Source organism: Cyprinodon tularosa, unplaced genomic scaffold (assembly GCF_016077235.1).
Source record: "Cyprinodon tularosa strain WSP-4 unplaced genomic scaffold, ASM1607723v1 ctg623, whole genome shotgun sequence".
Lineage (NCBI taxonomy): Eukaryota > Metazoa > Chordata > Actinopteri > Cyprinodontiformes > Cyprinodontidae > Cyprinodon > Cyprinodon tularosa.
The window spans coordinates 1,094,310-1,116,590 of NW_024039367.1; the positions used below are offsets into that span (position 1 = coordinate 1,094,310).

Here is a 22,281-nt window from a genome sequence, read left to right on the forward strand (position 1 = left end):
GAATTTAATGGTAAATAAAATGTATGTAGTGTCTAGAGCACGTTTTCAAGTCAGGGGACTCTAAAGCGCTTTACATCTCTGTCACCTATTGACATGCATTCACACATTGATGGCGCCTCTTTTAACTGAAGTGCACCAAATGCAGTGGGAACATCATGATCTGTTAACATTTGGGGTTCTAGAACCCTCTTCTTAAGTGTGGACCAGATTAGGGTGACAAACATACATGACTGCAATGCCAGAAAGGTCTGTGGTAAGCTGAGATATTTTTAGCTCTTTACCAAGAATTAGTATAGAATATAGGTAGATGAATAGTTTTAAGACCTAAAGAAACTGAATCTGTCAAGGTTTCTGTTGGTGGCATCATGCTAGGGTGTTTTGCTGCTGTACCTCTCCCGTATTTAAGAAGATGAGTAAAATATAATTTTTTTTTATGTACCTTTCATTTAATGTATCTATATTTAATGTATCTTATGTAACTTTGCTGCCTCTTGGCCTGGACTCCCTTGAAAAAGAGGTTTTTAATCTCAATAGGATTTTTTCCCCCCTGGATAAATAAAGGTTAAAAAAATGTCTGAAAGTAGGCTATGTATATATAAATAAATAGATTAAACATAACTCCCAAACCTTTTTGTCCCCTAGTAAAATTTACACATTAAGGTTTTTTTTTTTTAAACAATTCAGGGAACATTGCTAATATTTCTATATTTAAAGTATTTATGGTTAAGTAGGCCTAATTCCAAGCAGAGACTCTATGTTGAATTGGAGGTTTTAATCATTCACTAAACTTTGCATCAACATCCACCTGTAATGCAATGTGTTTTATCTTTTTTTTCATGCTTTTCATGCTTCTCTCAGTAGAGGGGAACAAATTCTCCTTTAGCTTCAAAACTTTTGAATATTTGTTTTTTTCTCTTGTGCTTAAGACACCCCTATGCCTTGTCGCCCTTGGCAGTAAGCCACATCACTCCCTCCACAGACATCTGTAAACTATTGGCCAGAGCTGCATGATATATTGAACTGTGATCATTTTATTTTAGTATCTGAGTCCCATTCTTGGCCTATTTTAAGAAAATCCTAAGGAGAAAAAAAAAAAAGGCCTCCTCTCCTTTCTTGGTCTGCGGTCTCTTTAAATCCAAAACTAGCGGACGGGATCTGCGCGTCCTCACAAAGCCTGTCTGGACTCTCCACTCATCCTGATAAACAGCTGCTTACCATTTAAGGGGAAACTTCTCAGAAAAGAAAAAAAGAAAAAAGCTTAGCCTTGGACCTCCTCTTGGATCGGGACTTTTGTCTGTAGATGTTCGGATTCAGACTCTGCAAAACGCACCAAATCTGGACTTTACTTTTTTTGCGTAATGCCCAGCCGCCCTCTCTCCAACATCTGGATTAACTATTTGAAGTCGGAGCTAAGGATACTATTCTATACTGTGCACCAAACCTCAGCTTTAATGTAGCCTTCCTTCTGTGTGTTTAGCCTGATAACCCGAGCGCCTGCCCGTAGATTATGTATTCTTTAAAATGGGTGCGAACAATGGAAAACAGTATGGGAGCGAGGGTAAGTAAAGCAATCACTTCCAAACACGCTTTATTTTATTAGACTCAGAATCTCTGCTTATTAGAGTGAAAATGTTATGCGCGCTTTAGTCTGATGGTAAACTATAATAGAACAATGACGCAGGGATGGCTGAGCTGGAGCTTTTTCTCACATTTCCAAGCTCTTTCTGAACCTTTAACGTCTATTTTAGACTTTCAACATTTTATTAAATCTCCCAGGAACACAGAGTGACATCTGCTGGTCATATCTACCCATTTTTAAATATAAAATGCCTTGAAATTTAAGCTTCCTGTCAATAATCTTCCTGTCCTTATTTTGGCCCCTGTTAAAACTGCTTTAAACTTCTTTTTTTCTCTCTCTTTTTTCTGAGATCTGAGGACACAATCATTTTTTAGGTATTTTATCTTAACAAATGTCAGTTTCTGGGCTTGTCTTCTTAATCTCAGGATTTGGAGGCCATTTTGTGCATAATACTCAGGTCATAAAGTCTATTTACCGTATGTAAATGCAAATTATTGTTTAGGTAATGTTTTAGGGAGTTAAATTGTTCCATTTATTTTTTTTTGGTTGCTCAGTGGACAGTGGGTAGCACTGTTGCCTTGCAGCAAGTAGGTTCCGGGTTCGATTCCTGGTCCGGGGGCTTTCTGAATGGAGTTTGCATGTTCTCCCTGAGCACTTGTGGGTTCTCTCCGGGTACTCCGGCTTCCTCTCACAGTCCAAAAATATGACTGTTGGGTTAATTGGCTTCTTTAATTTCTCTGTAGGTGTGCCTGTGTGAGTGAATGGTTGTTTATCCTGTTGTCTCTGTGTTGCCCTGCGATGAACTCTCTCTTGCCCAATGACTGCTGGAGATAGGCACCAGCACCCCTCAAGACCCCGCTTGGGATAAACGTGACAGAAAATGGATGGATTGGTGGTTCTATTTTTTTTTTATTTCCAACATAAAACTAACTTGAAGAGGAAGAAGTCAAAACTTTTATTGTATTAACCTCTTTCTTTTTTTCTATTTTATCAATTTCTCATTTTATTTATGAATTTTTACCCACTTTTTATATTACTTTATTGGTTTTTTTATTGAAGAAACAAGCCATAGTAGTTGGATAACTGTTTCAAAAAATGGCACCACCCCTCAAACAGTGTGATTGACATTTGGTATGAAGTCACTGTTTAGGTGTAATATGTTAGGATTTTCCTCTAATATAGTTTTTTTTTCCTTTAATGCAAAGCACCCCTACTTTGGCATGAAGATTATACTTCTATTTTTAAATCTATTTTAAATCTAATTCTGCTTGTAAGAAATGTTTACATGAATTGTGCAAACAGAACTTTTTTCCATTTCAGTCTGATTGAAGGTCATGTAGCTGCGAAATAAGCCCAAATCATCACTCCCTCTCCACTGTGTTTGACAGTTGCTATGACATGTGCTGATAATCTGCTGTCTTTGGTTTCTATGCAAGCCAGCTTGTGCATTGTGGCCAGACATACAGTATCTGCTTTAGTCTCATCTTTTCACAACAAATTGTTCCAGAATTGTTGTGTTGCCATATTTATGTAACACGCCTTATTTCACATTAGCATGCGAACTAGGACTAAAATTTCAGTCAAGTTGACTGTTTGTTTCTAAAATAAGACCAGATCATTACTTTTTTACCCCTATGCTTGATAGTTGATGCTTTATAGTTAGTGATGCGCTGATATATTGTGAATCATTTTCTCCATCCATGACATTTTGCCCTGTGGTCAAACATCACTCAGTCATTGCTGAGGTCTTTGCCCCTCAACATAGTATAAAGATTCACACTTTTGCTTCTGTCACATTTGCCCTCGATCAACTTATCATTGGGCTTCTTCTCCGTTGTATTGCAAGAGTTGATGGAAGTAATTAATCTCCTATGAAATATGAAATGCCAGAGAACTTTCTTATAGTTTAGCACTGACAGAGATGCCTGTCACATATTATTTTTAAACGAATGTGATGCATCAGATACTTGATCTCTCTTAGAAAATAAAAGCAAGAAGGGTATTCTCATTAAGGGTCTTGCAGTTTGTGTGGCATTCATGCTTTCTGTGAGGGATTGTTGTCGAGTCAATGAGTCGATGCAATCAGCTGGTTTTCCTTAGGTAGAAAACTTTGAATCTGTCTGACTATATGATCGGTGTATGAGCCTTAAGATGATGTGTGTTGTGAATTGGCTCTATATAAATAAACTACATTCAACTGAATTTATTTTAAATCAGCTTTCGAGATGTAAAATAATAATGCTTGAATTGTTACATTAAAGATCTTAAAATTGTTCTCAGTCTATAGGAATGAAACACAAACATATTTAAAAATGCACTAAACGTCTTTTTTATGACATCTGATTGCATCTCTACCATGTGGCTTTGATAATGTTGGAATATCAGCTCAGATGGACGGTCTGTGTCATCTTTATTACTGCAAACAATGTTTGGACAAAATTTGGGGCGGAACATATTAAAGTTGCTGTCCAGCGCAGCCAAACGCATTATATCTGGCCCTAGAGCAGAGATGTTTGTATAAATAACATTCCAATGAGCTCTTTTCCAAAGTCAATAAGTGGAGAGAAAAGGCTGAACCTTGTTTAAAAAAAAATAAAACATGTGGTCCTGCTCCACCTTGGAATTTATCCTGTTAAGCTACACAAGCAGCTCCTCTAATTGAGTTGAAGTTGCTCTTTTAGCTCTGTAAAAGTGACTCCGCTTGGAAATAAGATTAAGTCGAACCTTTACATCAAGAAAAAAATTCAGAAATTTTTGTTTAGCTTAGAAAACTTAGAAAACAGTTGGAAAATGTATTTATTTGTGAAATCTATTATTTATAGAATTATTTAGGCACTATTTAATATCAGCGACAGTTTGAGCTTTTTGAGTTAGTAGATGTGATTGTTACTATTTGTTTATAGTTACTATTTGTTGCAAATCAAGCTTTTTGTCTAAAAATTTTTTAAACCTGTTAATTAATTAGGACTAAAACTCAACTTTTTCCAGATGCTTGTTTTAGAGAGGTTTTAGCCTTCAACTGAAGAACATTTGGATCCTGCAAGATTCTCACTGTTTTTGCATCAAAGCATATCTTTCTAATCAGATTTCCATTATACGTAAAAGGGCTTCAAAGTACATGCTGATCCATTAATGAGTTAGTGGATCAAAAATGCTGGGAAAGCTTAGTTTAATGCATTTAATGAAGCACTACCGATAACCAATGAGAGCCTATGGAGGAATAAAAATGACCAATTGATTGTTGGTGCATTCTTAGTTACAGTGGATATAAACAAACCTTTAAATGGTGGGTGAGTTTTATTTTGGGGTGAAAATTGTGACCCTTGAATGCTTTGGAGTTCAATATCAGAAGTTTTCCTGCTAAGTTTAGTTGATGATCCAGAAGTGCTATGATGGTAATGCTATTTCACCAAAAAAGATGGAACATATTTAAAACATATGAAAAATTCAGCCATTATTAAACTCGGCTGATGCTGATTCACACATCACCTCTAAAGTATGATAAATGTAATGATAAATTTAGCTCAAGAAATGAGGCATTACTATAATAAAATTTAATACATCTATTATAATTTGCAACATTTTAGTCCTGGTTAGTCCTCTTTACTTAAACATTTTTGCCCATTTCCTTGGGATCATGAGCACTCTTGGGAATGTTCCATGTTTTCATCATTTATCAACTATGTATTTCACAGTGGTTCACTAGTGATCCCAAAGCCTTAGAAATTGTTTTCTAACCCTTACTAAAAAGACACATTTTAGACTACTATATGTTGTCAATCAGGTTTTATTTATTACCCCTTTGACACTAATATCAACTTAAAGTGATTCGCTTCAAATGAGCACTCTATTATTTTTTTTTCCATTAGCAAATGTTATACCGAACCATTACTATTTTAACTGCCTGCCTACTTTCTGTTCCACCTGTTCCAAGTCACACTAAAAATATGACGTCAGAAGACTCTGTCCAAAAGGCTTCACTAGTCACAGCATAATAGCTAAACATACATACTTCTGGGTTTTTGGAGCCGGGCGCTGAACATCAATCATAACAATCATTATCTGTCGATCACGGATCGCAGCATCAAATCTATAAATTCCTCAACTCTTTCATGTACATTGACATTGCATTATTAGGTATCAAAATTATAGGAGACAATAAAATATCATCAATAACCTAGTATCAGGTGGGTTTAAGAAGTATGTTACACCATTACATCTGCAAAGAGACGTCTTAGTTCCCAATTGCATAGGGGGCCAACCAGGTGTCAGTGACAGGCCCCTAAGAGGTCAGGGGCCGCTAAGCAACTGTGGTCTCCGCTTACTGATAGTTATTGCTGGGGGTTATTTTATATGAGCAGTGTTGTAGCACGATAACATTAGATAGTGTTTGCATTAGCTTATCTTAACATGTTCTCTACCTTGTATACTCTCAGCTGATATGGCTTCTCTCTGACTTCTGAACATATTCAAGGTGTTTCATCTACCCACCCACAGCCTTCCATGAATCTCCTCTTTTACCTTGAGTCTCACAGCAGCCATAAAAAAGCAGCAGTCTAGGCTGATTTGCTTAAATCTCTAGAAACTCTTCAGACTTCAGGACTGCCTTGCTATCAAAGATCCTTCCTTTATTGAGGTGCTACTGAATTTAATGGAAAATTCATAAAAATGTGTTGAAATAATCCAACCTGTTCTAATCGTCACTAATGGAAAAGGAGCACAGGTGGCTTCTTGAGTCTACAGTGATCGAAACAGTAATTGTTAGAGCAAGTTAATTTCTACATTAGGCCCAATTGTTTTTGATAGCCTTTTCCGGATTAATGAAATTATAATTTAAAAAATCAGATTTTATTTTGTTTTATTTAAAAATCTGGCTCTTTCCATATTCTACCCAGCGATACATGCATGGTAATAATGTTCCACTGATTAAAGCATTCACAATTACAAATGCTACAAGTAAATGTCTTCTTTAATGTTTTATTTATCGTTTTAACTAAGTGCTGTTTTCCTATAAAGCATTTCTTGGCTAACAATACAAATATGACCAGACAGGTAGCAACAACATGTTTTTTTTTTTTTTTTTTTAAATGCAATGTTGGTTAAAAAAAAATTGATTTGCTGCTTTGATCTATTATTTTGTGTTATTTTCCATATTATTATTCTGTTATTTTTAATATAGTCATCCAGCTTGTTTGAAATGTAATTTTAAGTGACATTAAAGTAGGTTTTTATTTTGCTTTTTGTTCATAGTGTCCAATTAATATTTACACCCTACCTAATTTAAGGTAAATGTCCCTCAGTAAGTTCCAGAGAAACCAAACGCTTTAGTTGACATCAACCATCTTTTGCATCAACCATCTTTGGCTGGATATTCAACCACCCTTCTTGGCAGCATTAGTTGTTTTCAGTTGGTTAGTTTCTGGCATGGTCTTAGCTTTTAAGAACAGTAAAGCCCCTTACAATGATACTAACACCAACATGCTTGGCCATTGCTACAGTGTTTAAAAGCCTCCATACATTGTGTCATTATGGCCAAATCAGCTCAGTCTGTCTTGTATGACTATAAAACATCTTCACATTAGAATTTTCAGCTTAAATCAATGTGCATTAATTTACCAAAGAATACTTGTAGCTTTAAGATCCATACAAAAGTCTGTTATGTATTTATAAATACAGAATTCTGCAGGGTATGGAACCACCTTTCTTTTTAAGTCTTTCTCCACAATTAATTACTCACTGGTTACAAATATACAGCAAACTATCCACCGGGATACAAGCAGAAGCTCTTCCAGGAACCTGTTTTTTTTTTTTTTTCTTGAAAAGAAACAAAAATACCCAAACAAAACACAAAACTAAATGTTCCTCCTGAAACTATGCCTCATTTTTGTTCCATATATAGGCATCTTCTCAGAAAGTCTTTCATGCTCAATGTTCTCCAGTGTATTATTCTGAAGGTGGATTTAACTTCCTTCTGCAGCGTTATATATTTATCCCTTCTTTCATAGCGTTTATTCTATAAAGGCAATTTTTTGGGGGGGTTCTCTTACATGCATTTTGGTATCATTTCCTGCAAGCACCTCTCCAGCCTGTTGTGCTTACTGGAGGGCCACAAAGCTGCTTTTATATTCTGACAAAGGGATGAAATGCCATAAACAATGTTTTCAGGCAGGCAAAAGGCAGTCCGCAGTCACCATGTCTGACTCCAACAGCAGAGGCACACTTTCAAAGTAATATCTCTGTGAAATTTACTACTCCTAGAGTCATTATAAAGAAATTTAAACTCTACATCTAATAAAGCAAACATAGCTCATAAAGAAAGACTTAGGAATTCATGTAAACTTGATGAAACTGCTTTGATGTGGCAGTTTTGAGAAGAGACCATGACCTAAGAAATATGCTGCGGAAGAGCTGCAGTCATTTATTAAATGCTTTCGTCTGACTCTGAAGCGTTTTCTCAATCATCCTGTGTGGAAAGGAAGGCTGGGGAGGGATTACAGCGGACTTAATTCCTCTTTCGAATATCAAAAACGGATACTTAGTCAGACAGAGCAGCTCAGATTTTGTAAAAGTGCCAAGACGAGTTATTTATCCACAGCTAAAGAACATAAACGTCATAAAACCAGAGACTGATGGCCTTTTTGTTTCTTTGTGTTCATTACTTCCTCTCCATCTTAAGTTTGTCAGAGTGGAGTTATCTCTGATGGACTTAAGAGGTTTGTTTTCCGACAGAAAAAAAATCACTTTAAGCAACTGTATTGTACATATTTTTTCAGATTAGTAATGCATAAATCTGAAAAACTCCATTTGTCATCTAAGTTGTCAAGCTAAAGTGCTTTTGTTTTTCATTTCCACAGGTAAAGGAGGCTCAAGCATCTCCTCTGACATAAGCTCAAGCACAGATCACACACCAACCAAAGCTCTGAAGAATGTGGCTTCCACTGAAGGTAAGGCATCTGGTGCTCATTAACCAAACTGCCCTGCCTTTTTTTTTTTTTTTCCTCTTCTTCTCTCCTCCTCCCGGGCTGCCTTTTTTGGGACAGAAACCTGTGTATTCCTTGGTTCCAGCTCCCATCAGAACCAAGAAAATGTTTTAGAAGATGGAGGAAAACATACACACACTTCTGGCTTCTCATGGTGAAAGAATGCTTATCTAAACTGAGCTTGTATCAGGCTCAAAGTGCTACCCGGTATTGAGGGAGGTGCACGGTTTCAGGAAAGGGGTTTTCTTGGAGATGGAGACTGTCAAGAATCCAAATGGAGGAAGGGGAGCCTCTACTTCTTTCGTTCACCTCTCTGGCACTCTGGTGCATGTTTGTTATCTTCTGTTTTCTGACTCTACAATCTGCCAAAGTGAAGCTTCTGCAGGGACTTTTTTTTATCAAGTATTTATCAGTCTATCTAATCTCTATACCTGCTCATCCTAGGTCCATCTAAAGAAGTAAAAAGCATGGCTCTTAGCAAGAATATATAAAGAAATCAGTATGCTCACTCAAAAAGCATTGGTACATCTTAAACCTTAGTAAAAATTGACAGGCTATAATCACACATTTTCTTATTTTTACCTTATGGTGCATAATTGTAAATTTGTAGAAAAATTATCCGTAGTTAATGAACTGTTTTAAATAATAAAAAAAAAACTTTCTAACAGCATGATACTGAACTTTGTTTCAGACCAAGTGAGGTGTGTCACTCTCCTGCCAGACTATTATTGGGGAATTTAACCTTTTAAATCCATGGGCACATGTTTTAAATCTTAGTGCAATGCTTCTTATTTCCACTCTTTAAGTGTAAAATGTTTTGCTCCCTAAAACTACCCTTGAACTGAAAAAAGTTTAACTTGATTACAAATATGCCTGCACTCCTCCCTAAACTGGTGTTCTGCTGTCAGGTTTAGTGCCTCTTTCACAAATATCTTCTGACACTGATGGAATCCTGCTCCTTGGCGTCATATTTCCTCTGTTTGTGTGTAAAACCTGCACCTTCAGCTTTATGAGCACAGCCATGACCCCCCCAAAAAATGCATGTCAAAGTCACTCTGCTAATGAGCAAAGTTAGCAGTGGAAATAAATTCTGCAAGCAGAGATTTTCCAAATAAGAGTGCCGATTTCATCTCTACAGAAGTGTAATTGTTATGCCTGGATTTTGACAAAATGAAAAATATATATTTGTGGGTACAAATACAGGATTTTGAAGGGCAGCAGAGCATATTTGTTAGCAACTTTCTGCATTTTAAGAGCTTTTTGAGAGTGTACAGAACCCGACCCCAAAGATGATGAACACTTCTTTTTAATATGACATATATTCTCTTCTTTAATATAAAAAACAAATAATAACCCAGCCTGATTATAAAGGTGGAAAAATGTTTTAGAATTTTTTGGAACTATTAAGCCTGTTTCTTTTCTCCTTACTAATGTGCTCTATTGTATTTTGGCCTATTATATATAAGTTTGAAAGTTTTAAGAAAAAAAAAAAACTAAATGTTATCTTCATTTCTTATTGCATTTATATACTGTTAAAGCTATGTGAAATCCTTGAGTGAGTCCTGTCAAATGATCCGTTTTTTCAGTTTTTGCTTAATTGCATTATTTGAATTTCTTAGTGATCAATAGTGTTCAAAAGTGATCATTTAGCTTGAAATCATTAAGGGTGTATTCACAGCTGCCACATTTGGTTTGCTTTAAACCAATCAGCGTTGGTTCTTCTCCTTGGTCTGGACATTTTATGCAGGTATGACTGAAGACCTGTGTACTCTGGTTGGTACCTAATTACCGGACCTAGACCACCTCATATAGCGGGTCTCGGTCCACTTCCAGTCTCCTGCTTCTGGTAGGAATACAAACTGGCCTAAGACTGACTCAAATGCAAAAAGCCTTCATCTCTTTGGACTTAGCAAGGCACTGCAGTACTGTAGTAAAAGTAGTATCAAATTCGTACCCGTTTCACTGTCCTTTGCTTAGCAAAGGGTGGATTGTCCTCAGCTTGTTGACAATATAAAAAAAATAAAAAGTTTTCAAATCTACATTGAATGAACTGCTCCAGACACTCTAAATGGTTTTGCAGCTGCAGTTACAGCATAGAGACCAAAATGAAGAAGCTGCATGACATACTCCCAAAGTAGTTTTCATTTATTTACAGGTCTTTGCTCTGTCCTGCCATAATATGACCAACGGGACCAAAGATTGTCCCACCTGTGGATTTGTTGTGAATAATAGTCCACTTGCAAAAAGTCTGCTTTTAGTCCAGACCAAACAATCGGACGCACTTTTCTGGTGTGACTACACCCTTATTTATTGTGTGTACTGCTCAACAAATATAAGGGGAACATATTAAAAAAAAACACAATATAATTTCAATTAGATCAAAGTTCTGTGAAATCAATTTCTCCACTTATAAAGGCAACACTAATTGACCATCAATTCCACATGCTGTAGTGCAAGTGTTATAGACAACAGGTGGAAATTATTTGCAAATATCAAGACATCTCAATAAAGGAGTTGTTCTGCAGGTAGTGATGTTTTGGTCACTTTTGAATGTTGGTGGTGCTTTCACACTCATGGTAGCATGAGGCGGACACTACAGACCAAACAAATGGCTTAGGTAGCGCAGGTCATCCAGGATGGCATATCAGTGTGGGCTATGGCAAGAGGGTTTGCTGTGTCTGTCATCGTAGTGTCCACGCTGGAGGCACTACCAGGAGACAGACCAGTACATCAGGAGACATAGAGAAGTCCTTAGGAAAACAACAACCCAGCAGTAGGACCCCTTCTTCCGCCTGCAAGGAGGAAGAGCAGGAGCACTTCCAGAGCCCTGCAAAATGACCTCCAGCAGGCCACAAATGTACACGTGTCTGCTGCACAAACGGTTAGAAAAAGACTCCATGAGGATGGTATGATGGCCTGACTTCCACAGATGATGGTTTTTCTCACAGCCCAACACTATACAGGATGCTTGGCATTTGCCAGAGAACACCAGGATTAGCAAATTTGTCACCGGCACCCTATGCTCTTCACAGATGAAAGCAGGTTCACACTGAGAACATTTAGACAGAGTCTAGACACACTGTGGAGAGGGATTTGCTTCCTGCCCCATCCTTCAGCATGACCGGTTTGGCAGTGGGTCAGTAATGGTGTGGAGTGGCAGTTCTTTGGAGGGCTGCAGAGCTCTCCATGTGCTCGCCAGAGGAAGCATGGCTGCCATAAGGTACCGAGATGAGATCCTCAGACCACTTGTGAGATCATATGCTGGTGCAGTTGGCCCTGGGTTCCTACTAATGCAGGATAATGCTAGACCTCATGTGGCTGGAGTGTGTCAGCAGCTACTGCAAGATAAAGGCATTGAAGCTATGGACTGGCGCATCTGCGACAGCAGGTTTTGATCCATCCACTAACGTCATGTTGCACCACAGACTGTCCAGGAATTTGCAGATGCTTTAGTCCATGTCCTGGAGGAGATCCCTCTGGAGACCGTCCACCACCTCATCAGGAGCATGCCCAGGCATTGTAGGGAGGTCATACAGGCACATGGAGGCCACACACAATACTGAGCCTGATTTGGACCTGTTTTAAGGACATTATATCAAATTAGGTTGGATCAGCCTGTAGTGTGTTTTTGCACTTAGATTTTGTGTGTGACAACAAATCCATGCCTACATGAGTTAAAAAAAAGGATTTCCATTTGATTATTTTTGTGTGATTTTGTTGTCAGCACATTCAACTTTGTACATAACAAAGTATTCATTGAGAATGTTTCATTATTTCAAATCTAGGATGTGTTATTTGGGTGTTCCCTTCATTTTTTGAGCAGTGTAAAAGAGGTGAAGGTTTATGGTGTATTCCATCCTTAGATCCAATATATCAATATTTTGGCAAAAAGGCACAGCACAGAGATCATTTGCTAGAAAAATTCAAATAGCTGAAGTGTTCAGGTATTTACTTTCAGGAAATTGTCAAATGTCTAATGTTGCTGTGACCGCTTAAAAAGCAATTTAGGTGCCTGCTCTCTATTAATTTTTGCCCCTCATACCTATAGCTGCATGGCCAATAATAATGTAATGTGTTCGTTCTTATTTAGTTGGAGTCTGTCAGAATCCAGCTAACAAAATGGGTATTTAAGTAATGCTCAGTGTTGATTTTGCACCAAACGGACAGCGACTTTTCATTATTAATTCCCTTTTAGATTTCTTTACACTCTGTCACATTCAAGCTATGAACTTTAATACATTTTATAGGGATTTATAAGAGATTAGCACACAACTGTGATATTAAAGAAAAATATTTTATGTTCTGCAAAATCTTTTTAATACCCTCTAGAACCACCTTTGCAGCAATTACAGCTGCAGTTCTTTAAGGTGTTCTTTACCAGCTTTACTCACCTGGATATTTAAAAATAAACCTATTCCTCTATGCAAAACAGAGCTGTGAACATCATTTGAAATGTTTTCTATCAGATTATTTCGATTTTGGTCTAAACTTTAGACTGGGCTAATCTGGCATATTTATATAATTTCTGTTTTAAATTAAACTTTTCCATTGTAAAGGACTGAACACACCCAACACATCTTAGTGTCCAATCACATTGAATCTTTGATCGTATGAGGTCATGGCTCTCACATATCATTGAAAATGCAAAGGGCTGGTTAGACCACACACGAGCCTGAGTAGCTCTGACCAAAGTAGACCCCTGGTCTATTTTGGTCGGACCCATGTTGCAATTTGGAAGCAATGATGTGAGTCAGACAGGAAGAGAGGGACAGTGGCAAAATAAAACACATCCACTTTGGGGGAAAATACAAAGTAAAATCTCTCAATTGCAAGGTAAACAAGCAACTACACAGTGAGTATATAGCAAGCAGGACAGACTAAGCCTTATGCAATCAATAAAACATTTCAGTAAACTGTATTTTTCCCAGGATAGTCACTCAGGAGGACAGAAAAAGGAAAGTAAAATAGGGATCCTAATTCGGCTTGTGACATTATGACAATAAAAGCTAACTTTCTCTGAGAATCACCTTTCACTTATAAATCGTTCCCCAGTCTTTGTTGTGGCTGTGGTTTATTTTCTTAATGTTGTTCCTAATATATTTACTATTGGCGGAAATCTTTCACCTGTTCCGTTTTATTTTAAAAGCACCATGTACAGGTTGGTTATGAAGTAGGGCTCTGCTTTTGTGTTTTTTTTTTTAAAGCTGACGTGACAATCACTGGAGCTCTGCTGTCTTTCAAATTAAAGTAAATCTTCTACTTTTTAGATTTTGACTCAGTCAAATAGGAAACATTGTTTCAACTGTGGGACTGAAGTGCAAAATTAAACATGGTCTTGCACAAATTGAGATATTTGGTTTCCCTTTGCTTAGTGGGAGCCTCCATGCAGCCAGTGTGGCATGACATTAAAGCTTACAAAGCCATACATGAGCGGTTTGACCCAGGGGTAACTCTTCTTTAACTCTATCCATATTCCCATCAACTATTACCAGTTTCCCCTGTCCCTTCTGAAAGAACCAGACAGCATGGTGCCACCCTTCTCAAGTGGGATGCACAGTTAGTTTTCTGACACATACAGCACTCTCTCTATATATAAGCTGAAAAGTATTTTTGTTTTTTTAGAGAATTTTGAACATAATCCATCCTTTTCCCCATTTGATCATAATTAATCTTTAAATACTAAAGTTTGTGGTTTTAACTTCACCAAGTGGAAAAAATGATTTTCATTACAATGAAAGTTTTATATGGGAACTGTGCATTTCAAAACTCAAAGTCGCTGATTAGTTTTGATTGAAAACCTCATCAAACTGTCACACAGATTTGTTGTTTTTCAGATGCAGTGTCTTGCAGCTAAGCTGTGACTCATTGCCTGTTTTGCTCACTCATGCACATAAAGAGCATAGTCGCCCTGCTGCTGTCATGCATTGTCATCACTGATCTTAAATTTGCTCTGGCATGGTGAACGTAATATTCCTGTGGTTTAGTGCTCCCCACACAAAAACAAATAGCAGCTAGAGCCTGTGTTTATAACTGTTGCTCTGGCTGAAGGATTCAAGGTGTTTCTCAGGGAGCAAATTATGGAGGATTGCAGTGAAAGAAAATGTCTGACAAACTCTGCTTTATTTTTTTTTAGTTTCACACCAGATGTGAGGCCAAATCATCCAGTTAGCTATTAAAATTTCGAGTGAGACGAAAGACGATTATTGCTGCGCAATTTAGCTTCATTGGAAGCGCTGACTCATTTGGATCTGTCCACCTAAAGGAGCTTCTGGAAATAAACCCGAGGAGTTGTATAATTGTTCCAAATATGTCTCCTCTGAGCACAACCTGTGCAGATACGAAGTGAGTAACAAACCGTAGACAACTGCGTCCAAACCATAATTCCCAACTGTGTTTTGACTGAAAATGATATTTTTTTTCTCCACGCTAAGTGGGAGTAATTATATGGTCTGCAACCACCACCACCACCACAGTCAAATCCCCCCTCCTTAGAAAGACACGCACACCCATAAACGTGCACATGCACCAGCGCACACAGGCCATGCTGAACCTTGTTCAGATACTCGCCTGCAGTGGCAGATCATGCAGCTCTGGCCCACACAGTCCTGTGGTCCACTAAACTAATCAGGAAGCAGTCTGGGCTGTTTCCCCACCACACACTGGGAGTATTCATGCTCTCCCAGAGCTGCTCTTCGGCCACTGCCACACTGATTCAGTTAGCTTTTTATCTCGGAATCAATCATCGCAATACAGCAAGACATCTTCTGCTGCCACTGCCTTTGATTGAACTGGAACCCCACACATTACTCGTTAGTAAACAACAAAACCCTTGAATGTTAAATCAAACATGTCATTAATCCAAAAAGAGCTATGAGGAAATCATTCTAGTTTCCTCATCTTTAACTAATGCTGCTTTGAAACCACATTTTTTATTAATTTATTTGCCATTGGGTGGTTTCTATTTCATGGCTAATAATGTAGTTTCCAAAATATGAAAATTCTTTAAGTCTGTTTAAGTTTAAAACCTCTCAACGATATAAACGAGAAAGGTTTTCTCTGGTAGTTAAACTCATAGAACATCATTCCCTTCTGCCATCTCCTGCTTCAAGCTGTCAATCAACTGAATATGTTTGGTTCCACCCGATTTTAAAGACAGTTTTCAAGTTCAAATACTGAAACAGCTGTATCTGGGGAAAACAAATCATGCTGCCCAAACTGTGCAACAACATTAAATATGGTAGTTATTGAAGCATCAACAAGTCATATCAAAACAAATTAAACTAGATAACTTTAGCCCAGGACTTTAATCAGCGTGGTGAAATCGCATTCGTCTTTTGAACAAAAAGCTATTGCTTTTGGGGTTTATTTTGTTTTGAAAAGTGTAATTTCCTAGAGAAACTCCAGTTTAGACAAAATATCTGCTTTTAACAGGAAAAAGGAAAGATGCTAATACAGTGTGCCTGGAAAGAGGGATGTAATCTGAATGGTAATCTACTATATGTAATACTAATGGAATGAAATGTGGTATTTCACTCTGCTTTATAACCAATTAGATTTCTATACTGATAAGTGTTGATGGAAAAAAGTAATATAAAATGCTTACATTCTTCGCTATGATATATCCAAACCAAAGGTATTAGTTTAGAGCCTTTATGGAATGTAGTTTAGGTTGTACCTTTCCTACATTTTAATCAAAAATGTTGTTTTATTTCTCCAAAACCATGCCATTTTTGAGCTCCAGGTTATCACTAAGAAAATCTTATATTGGTGTATATTGGGCTATTAACTGTCATTTTGCAATCACAAGTTATTCCTTGGAGCTCCACTGCAGCTCTTGTAGAGACATATTCGTTCTCTACCAGGTATTTCTTTCCCATTTTGAGTATTTAATATTCATTTGTGGTGAAGGGAAGCTGAGACGTGGACTTGTGGTGTCTGTTTTATGAAGTTTATGTAATTACCAAGTGAAATACCAGTCTGGTATTAACTATGTACAGCCACGAGTAATAGTAGAAGATCAGATACAGTTTTACCTCATTTAATATATCAATAATTTTCTCTGCCTGGAATGAATAGTTTCTAGCCACTGTGTCAAGGATTCAACCCAAAGTTGCTGTTAAAGAGTGCTACTTTTCATTTTTTGCTGTTGAATATAAGGTCTTTCATGACCATTATTTGAAAGATTTGAAGAAAAGTTTCCTCAAGACTACCATAAACCACAATGCTGAATTAACTGCCCACACCAATGTTGGTCAGCTAATAAAAACCAGTACACTGGCTATTGTCTTTCACCAATTCTGCCTGTATTCCCAGAAAATGAAAATGAGAAAGTTGCACTCACTCTGCTGTTGGAAACAAACAGAGTTGGGCAGTGAGCTGTGCATTTCTGCTTTCAGTTATTATTTAGGCACGTTTTTGTCGGCTTGACCCAGTTTTGTTTCTCATTAGCTGCAAACCTTTAACAAGCTCTGCTCTGGACAGAAAATCTTTTCTTTTGGATGAATTTGATTTCTCAGCAGGGGTGACATCTAGACCCTTTTTGGGCCTCTGGGATTTGTCCATCTCAGAGTACCTGAGGAATGTGGCCAAGACAAAGCTGGAGCCCCACAGGATGTGGTGTGCTGTGACATTTGTAGGCGGTTTTGTATCAGCTGGAGCTTTTGTTTAAATTTTTAACCCTGATGTAACACAGACCTGGTTGGGGTGTTGGGCGTGTTGGAGCGCCAGGGCTTTGAGGTCAATTTCTTCACCCGTTTAGAGTGACACCAGGAAGGTGGGACGCAGAGGGAACAATGAACATGCTGGTTTCCTCTCTGACAGTCAAGGACCAAAGAAACAGAGATAACAGTGGCAAGGAAAAGCTTCCATACACCCCCAACTGAGTCATACAGTGAACATGCACAGATTCATGTGGTGTGGTGATGTGGTGTAGTGGTCAGACGTTTATACACCCTCATCCGTTGATTTCCTTTTGGTTTAGGCCTACTTTAATCATCTTTTTATTCTAAGATTGCTCAATGATGCGAAAAAAAATAAATGTTTCAAGAATACAAAAAACTGCAAGTTTGAATTGAATTAAATTGAAGTTGATTTTTATGTCAGTTTGGTAGAGTTATACAGTTCATATAGGGTACATCCACACTGCAGGCCTTAATGCTTAATTCCATTTTTTGTGTGAAATTTGAATCTTTTGCGTGGCCGTACACATTTCCAAATGTATATGACCTGTATGAGATCTCCTGTGTGAACTGCATTCATAAAACTTAGGTTTCACACATGTACAGTAGAGCAGAGGCGTAGCCAAAATATTTTTATAAGGGTGGCCAGGCAATAACCAAAGTACACTGAGGGGTGGCCGAAAATGGATACGCACCAGAAGCTCAGGGTCAATCTACACTGTTCCAAAAGGAAATGAATCATCAAAACATCCATATTTTCTAAATAAAGACAAACTATACTTTCCTACAGCATTTGTCAACAAATAGATGCATATATTTAAACATCCGTGCTTTCTAGATAAAAGGTATAGTGAATGAAATTCTTTCAGGTTTGAGTTTTGGGGTGAACATCTTTTCCTTTGTCATTACTTTTACCTACTTTTATCAATAATCATCCTGCATAAAATTGATATTCACAAGTACTAATATCTATATAAATTAATTTTTAAAATACATTTTTATTAAAATAGTTATTGATAGTTATAGCTAAGATTTCGCTAAAGACTCCTAGATGAATGCAGAGACACAACTTTCTCTTTCCCCCGTAAAACACAAAATCTAGATCTGAAAAGAGCAGGAATTCTGTACTTATCATCTTTAATCTTATTATATTGATGTGCATAATTAACCACAGTGTTTTTGCTATAAAGTAATTATGAATATATGGAAAAAAAAAATAGTAAGTAATATATGAAAAATTTAAATGTTTTTAATATTTCACTTGATTATTTGGGGAAAAAATTGTAGGGTGGCCAATGATTGGCTAAGGGTGGCCATGGCCCCCCATCTAGCTCCGCCCCTGCAGTAGAGGACGCAATGACATCACATAGAGCAAACATGCTCTGTGTTTAATGAAGTAAACATCGATGGTAGAGCTGGAGCTCATCTAAAGATCTTTCATTTCTTTTCCAACCAGAGCCAGTGCGTTAACAAAGCAATATTATTAAGGTTAACAAAAAGAAAGACTGATCTCTGCATTATCATCCACCATGGTTGTGCTTCTCCATGGTTCTGTGATGCAAGATGCAGAATTGGGATCTTTGTGTAGTATTCATTTGATGTACAGGTCGGATGAATATGTATCGGATTCAGGACACCATATCTAAGTGGCCTGGATTTCTTTGGAAAAAATTGGATGTGTTGGGTCAAGAAAAAATCCGATACAGGTCACATATTGGCAAAAAATCTGATGTGGGTCTTTTCAGGCTGCTGTGTGAACGTAGCCTTGACCTGGCTGGTTTTTCTGGAACCGGCCTGACTTTTTTTATTATTTCCGCAGAAACTATAGTGTACTCAAGCTTAGGTTTTCCAAAAGTTCACTTTTAACTTGCTTCATACATTTCAAAACCAGTTTCGATGTTGTATTAGAACCCTACTTTGTACTCAAGTTACAAGTATCAGCCTGTTGATTGAAATTAAGGTGAATAATTAGGAGATAGTCCATTCCTCTTTCTTTACCCTTCCATCTTCTTTATACGCAAATATCATTTACAGTATACTTCAACAGTCAAGGGCACCATGATGTCTCCATTTTGCTTGACACAAGTTTAAATCTTTTTACCCACATAAATTTTGAATTTCTTGTAGATTTTCTGAAAAAGCTCATATGGTGAAAAGATTTGAATCTATTTACACCCATCTAGTATTTAGTCAAATGTCTTCTAGGAAGTTAACCTCACATTTGTCCAGCTTTTTATTATAGTTTACAGGTTTTTGAGATGGCTTTAGAAAACCATTCTTTGACTATTTACTCTGTTTCAAAACCGGTTTGGTTTGATTCAGAATAGCTGGGTTTGGAGGCTTTAATTTATCCAACCCAAATGGCTCCTTTGAGATGACATGTATATTTTTGAATGGTAAAAGACAGTCTAATGCCTAGGAACACTTAAGGATGGCAGAAATTTGAAAACGATGAAACAACACTGACCATAGCGAAGCAAGTTTCAAATTGCCTTGTTTTGAAAAAGTTTCTCAGAGAGAAAATCCCTCTTCCAAACTCCACACGTTTGGGCTCAAGTGAAGTGTGTGGTTGCCAACGTGGGCGAGCCAAATGCCCTCTAGGTTGCATTTTAGAAGGTATTTGTTCAGATAAGATCAAAATCGAGCTATTTGGCTTCAGTGAAGCTAGGCCTGTATTTGGCGGAGTCAACGTGGTGGTGGCTTCATCCCAGCGTGGAATTATTTTGCCTTTAAATATACTTGATTCATATCTTAAGCAGACTGAAAATTAGAGGGACTACCTTTTAAATCACTTTAACTTTTATCGACAGCTAGATGTTTGAAGGTTAAACATACTTGAATGCAATAATGGGATAAGAATTCCAAACACACGTTGAAATAACTAAATGCTGCCCAATAGTGAGCCTTTAGAAAGCCCTGCTTCCTATTTATTAAATTTTAGTAAGGGCATGACTCCAACTGATGCAAATGAGCTCTACCAAGAATGACCAAGAATAGTATTTACATATTAAACCTGAATTAATCCAGTTGTTTTGGTTTTGTTTATTTATATATTCTAAGTGCTTGAACTTGGTACAACTTGTTAGATTGTATGTGTTAATTTGAACCTATTCATGTCAATTTATTAGAATAATAGGAGTGAAAGAAAATGTTTGTTTATGTCATTTAAGTGTGTCTACTAATTAAAAACATTAAAGAAATTATCGAATAGAATATAGAATAGAATCTTATGCTCTTTATTGACTATTTTAAAATTGAAAATTAAGACCTAAGACTTTAGCAACCTACATCAGTAAATTATGAGAGGTTAGTGCATTAAGTTAACCTGACAACAGCCAGATGCATGTCTCGCTCCGCCTAGCTCCACTCACATACATCTGGGACACCGCTCATTGAAAGTGATTTTCCCAACCGAATTTATGGTCTGGCCAATCAGGACGCAGGGCGGGTGTGTCCTGCATGTGACGTAGTGGAGAAGCGAGTTCTGTAAGTCGTTCGTCTATACTTTTTTGGTTGGCTTCTTTTTTTAAAATAAGTGTGCTGTGCACAATGTTGCCTTTTATCCGCACATTTTCATGGCACAAACGACATTGATCATTTACCGACATTGCGCTTATTCCACTGTTGCTATATCCAAGATGTCGGCTGTTCTGTTTTGTTTTTTTTCCTGCGTCGCTCTCACAGCGTCACGGGTTAGCTTCGGTGTGAGTGGTTGAAATAGCACGTCGATAAAGATGACAGACAAGTGGCTTATCCAATCATATGCAAGGAGTTTTGATAAGGCCCAGCCTTCAGTAAAGGCAATTCCTATGGCGGGTTCCCAGATGTATGTGAGTGGAGCTAGGCGGAGCGAGACATGCATCTGGCTGTTGTCAGGTTAGCATTAAGTAACTTCTTATCCTGAAAATGAAAACATTGCATCAAAGCAATGCTACATAACTTTTAACCACTAAGGGCACTAGACCTCTATTTTCCAATTTTGGCGCCCATGATAGCTACACTGCACTGCCGCAACATTGCACAGTCTCTTTCTTTTTTAAGAATCTGATAGCTGAACACTTTTGACCATCAGAATTAGAAATCCTGGAGTTCCTTGGAAAGACAAAGTCAGATTAATTCTTTGCAATTCAATCCCACATTATAGAACAAAATTATGTCAGATTAGGTACAGTAAGCGTCATATCTGGTTTTAAGCCTAACATCAAGGTTAATTCAGGAGTCATTCAGTGATCTGACCCTCTAAAAATACATAGAGAAGTAATAACACTTTAGATGGACCCCTTGGATTAAAAACTCCCCGTAAAACAATTTGTTAATAATGGGTGAAGCTAAATGTGACATATGTTTTGTTGAACTAATCTGAAACATATTTGTCACTTCACTGCTCGGAAATGTTATGAGGCTGGGAATACAGGAAGCAACTTACCTCAATCACCTCAGTGCAATAAACACCAACCATACGTTTAGTTTTCTATACCTGTTTTGTTCTCTTTTTGCCCCTTAGGAGCCCTATCGTAGCAATTAAGTAGTCGCCAGACTGTCACAAGCTGTTCAATAAAGTCTTTATTGTGAAAACTTTGCAAAAACACTCACCATTCATTAGAATAAGACATAAATTCCTATACCTTAAACTGCCTGGATGTAACACTAAAATGTAGCCTTTATTATTTGGTTATTCGAAGTTACGCCAAATATTAAGTAGAATAGTGTTAAATTAAATAAGTAAAAACAGAACCCTTTTTTTTATCTTTAGAAAAGCAGAAGGTTTTTAGACTTTTTGAGTTTATGGTTGATTTGGCCACAAGGTCTGAAACTTTCTAAAACAATGTGAAATAGTGTAGCATAAACAATCATTACTGCTCTTATTGCGAAACAGTTTGTGCCGAACATTTGCAGAGGCTAAATGATATCGACTTTCAAATTTTTTAAGGTTTTGTATAGAATCACCCCTCCCCCTACAGATCAATGCCGAAAACTGCCGATCGTTACACAAATGTTAATAAAATGTCCTTTTTAAACACTTTTATTACAGTTTAATACGATC

At 37.4% G+C, this 22,281-nt stretch overlaps 1 protein-coding gene across 1 annotated transcript in view; it reads left to right on the plus strand.

Moving 5' to 3' along the window:
• The first annotated feature begins 1,135 nt into the window (after window positions 1–1,135).
• si:dkey-192l18.9 (F-box/LRR-repeat protein 7) overlaps window positions 1,136–22,281 on the plus strand; it is a 40,511-nt gene continuing 19,365 nt past the window's right edge. Inside the window, exons 1-2 of the mRNA XM_038307937.1 lie at window positions 1,136–1,558; window positions 8,434–8,523. Coding sequence (XP_038163865.1) covers window positions 1,522–1,558; window positions 8,434–8,523 — 127 coding nt within the window. The 5' untranslated portion in view covers window positions 1,136–1,521. The remainder of the gene's footprint in view (window positions 1,559–8,433; window positions 8,524–22,281) is intronic.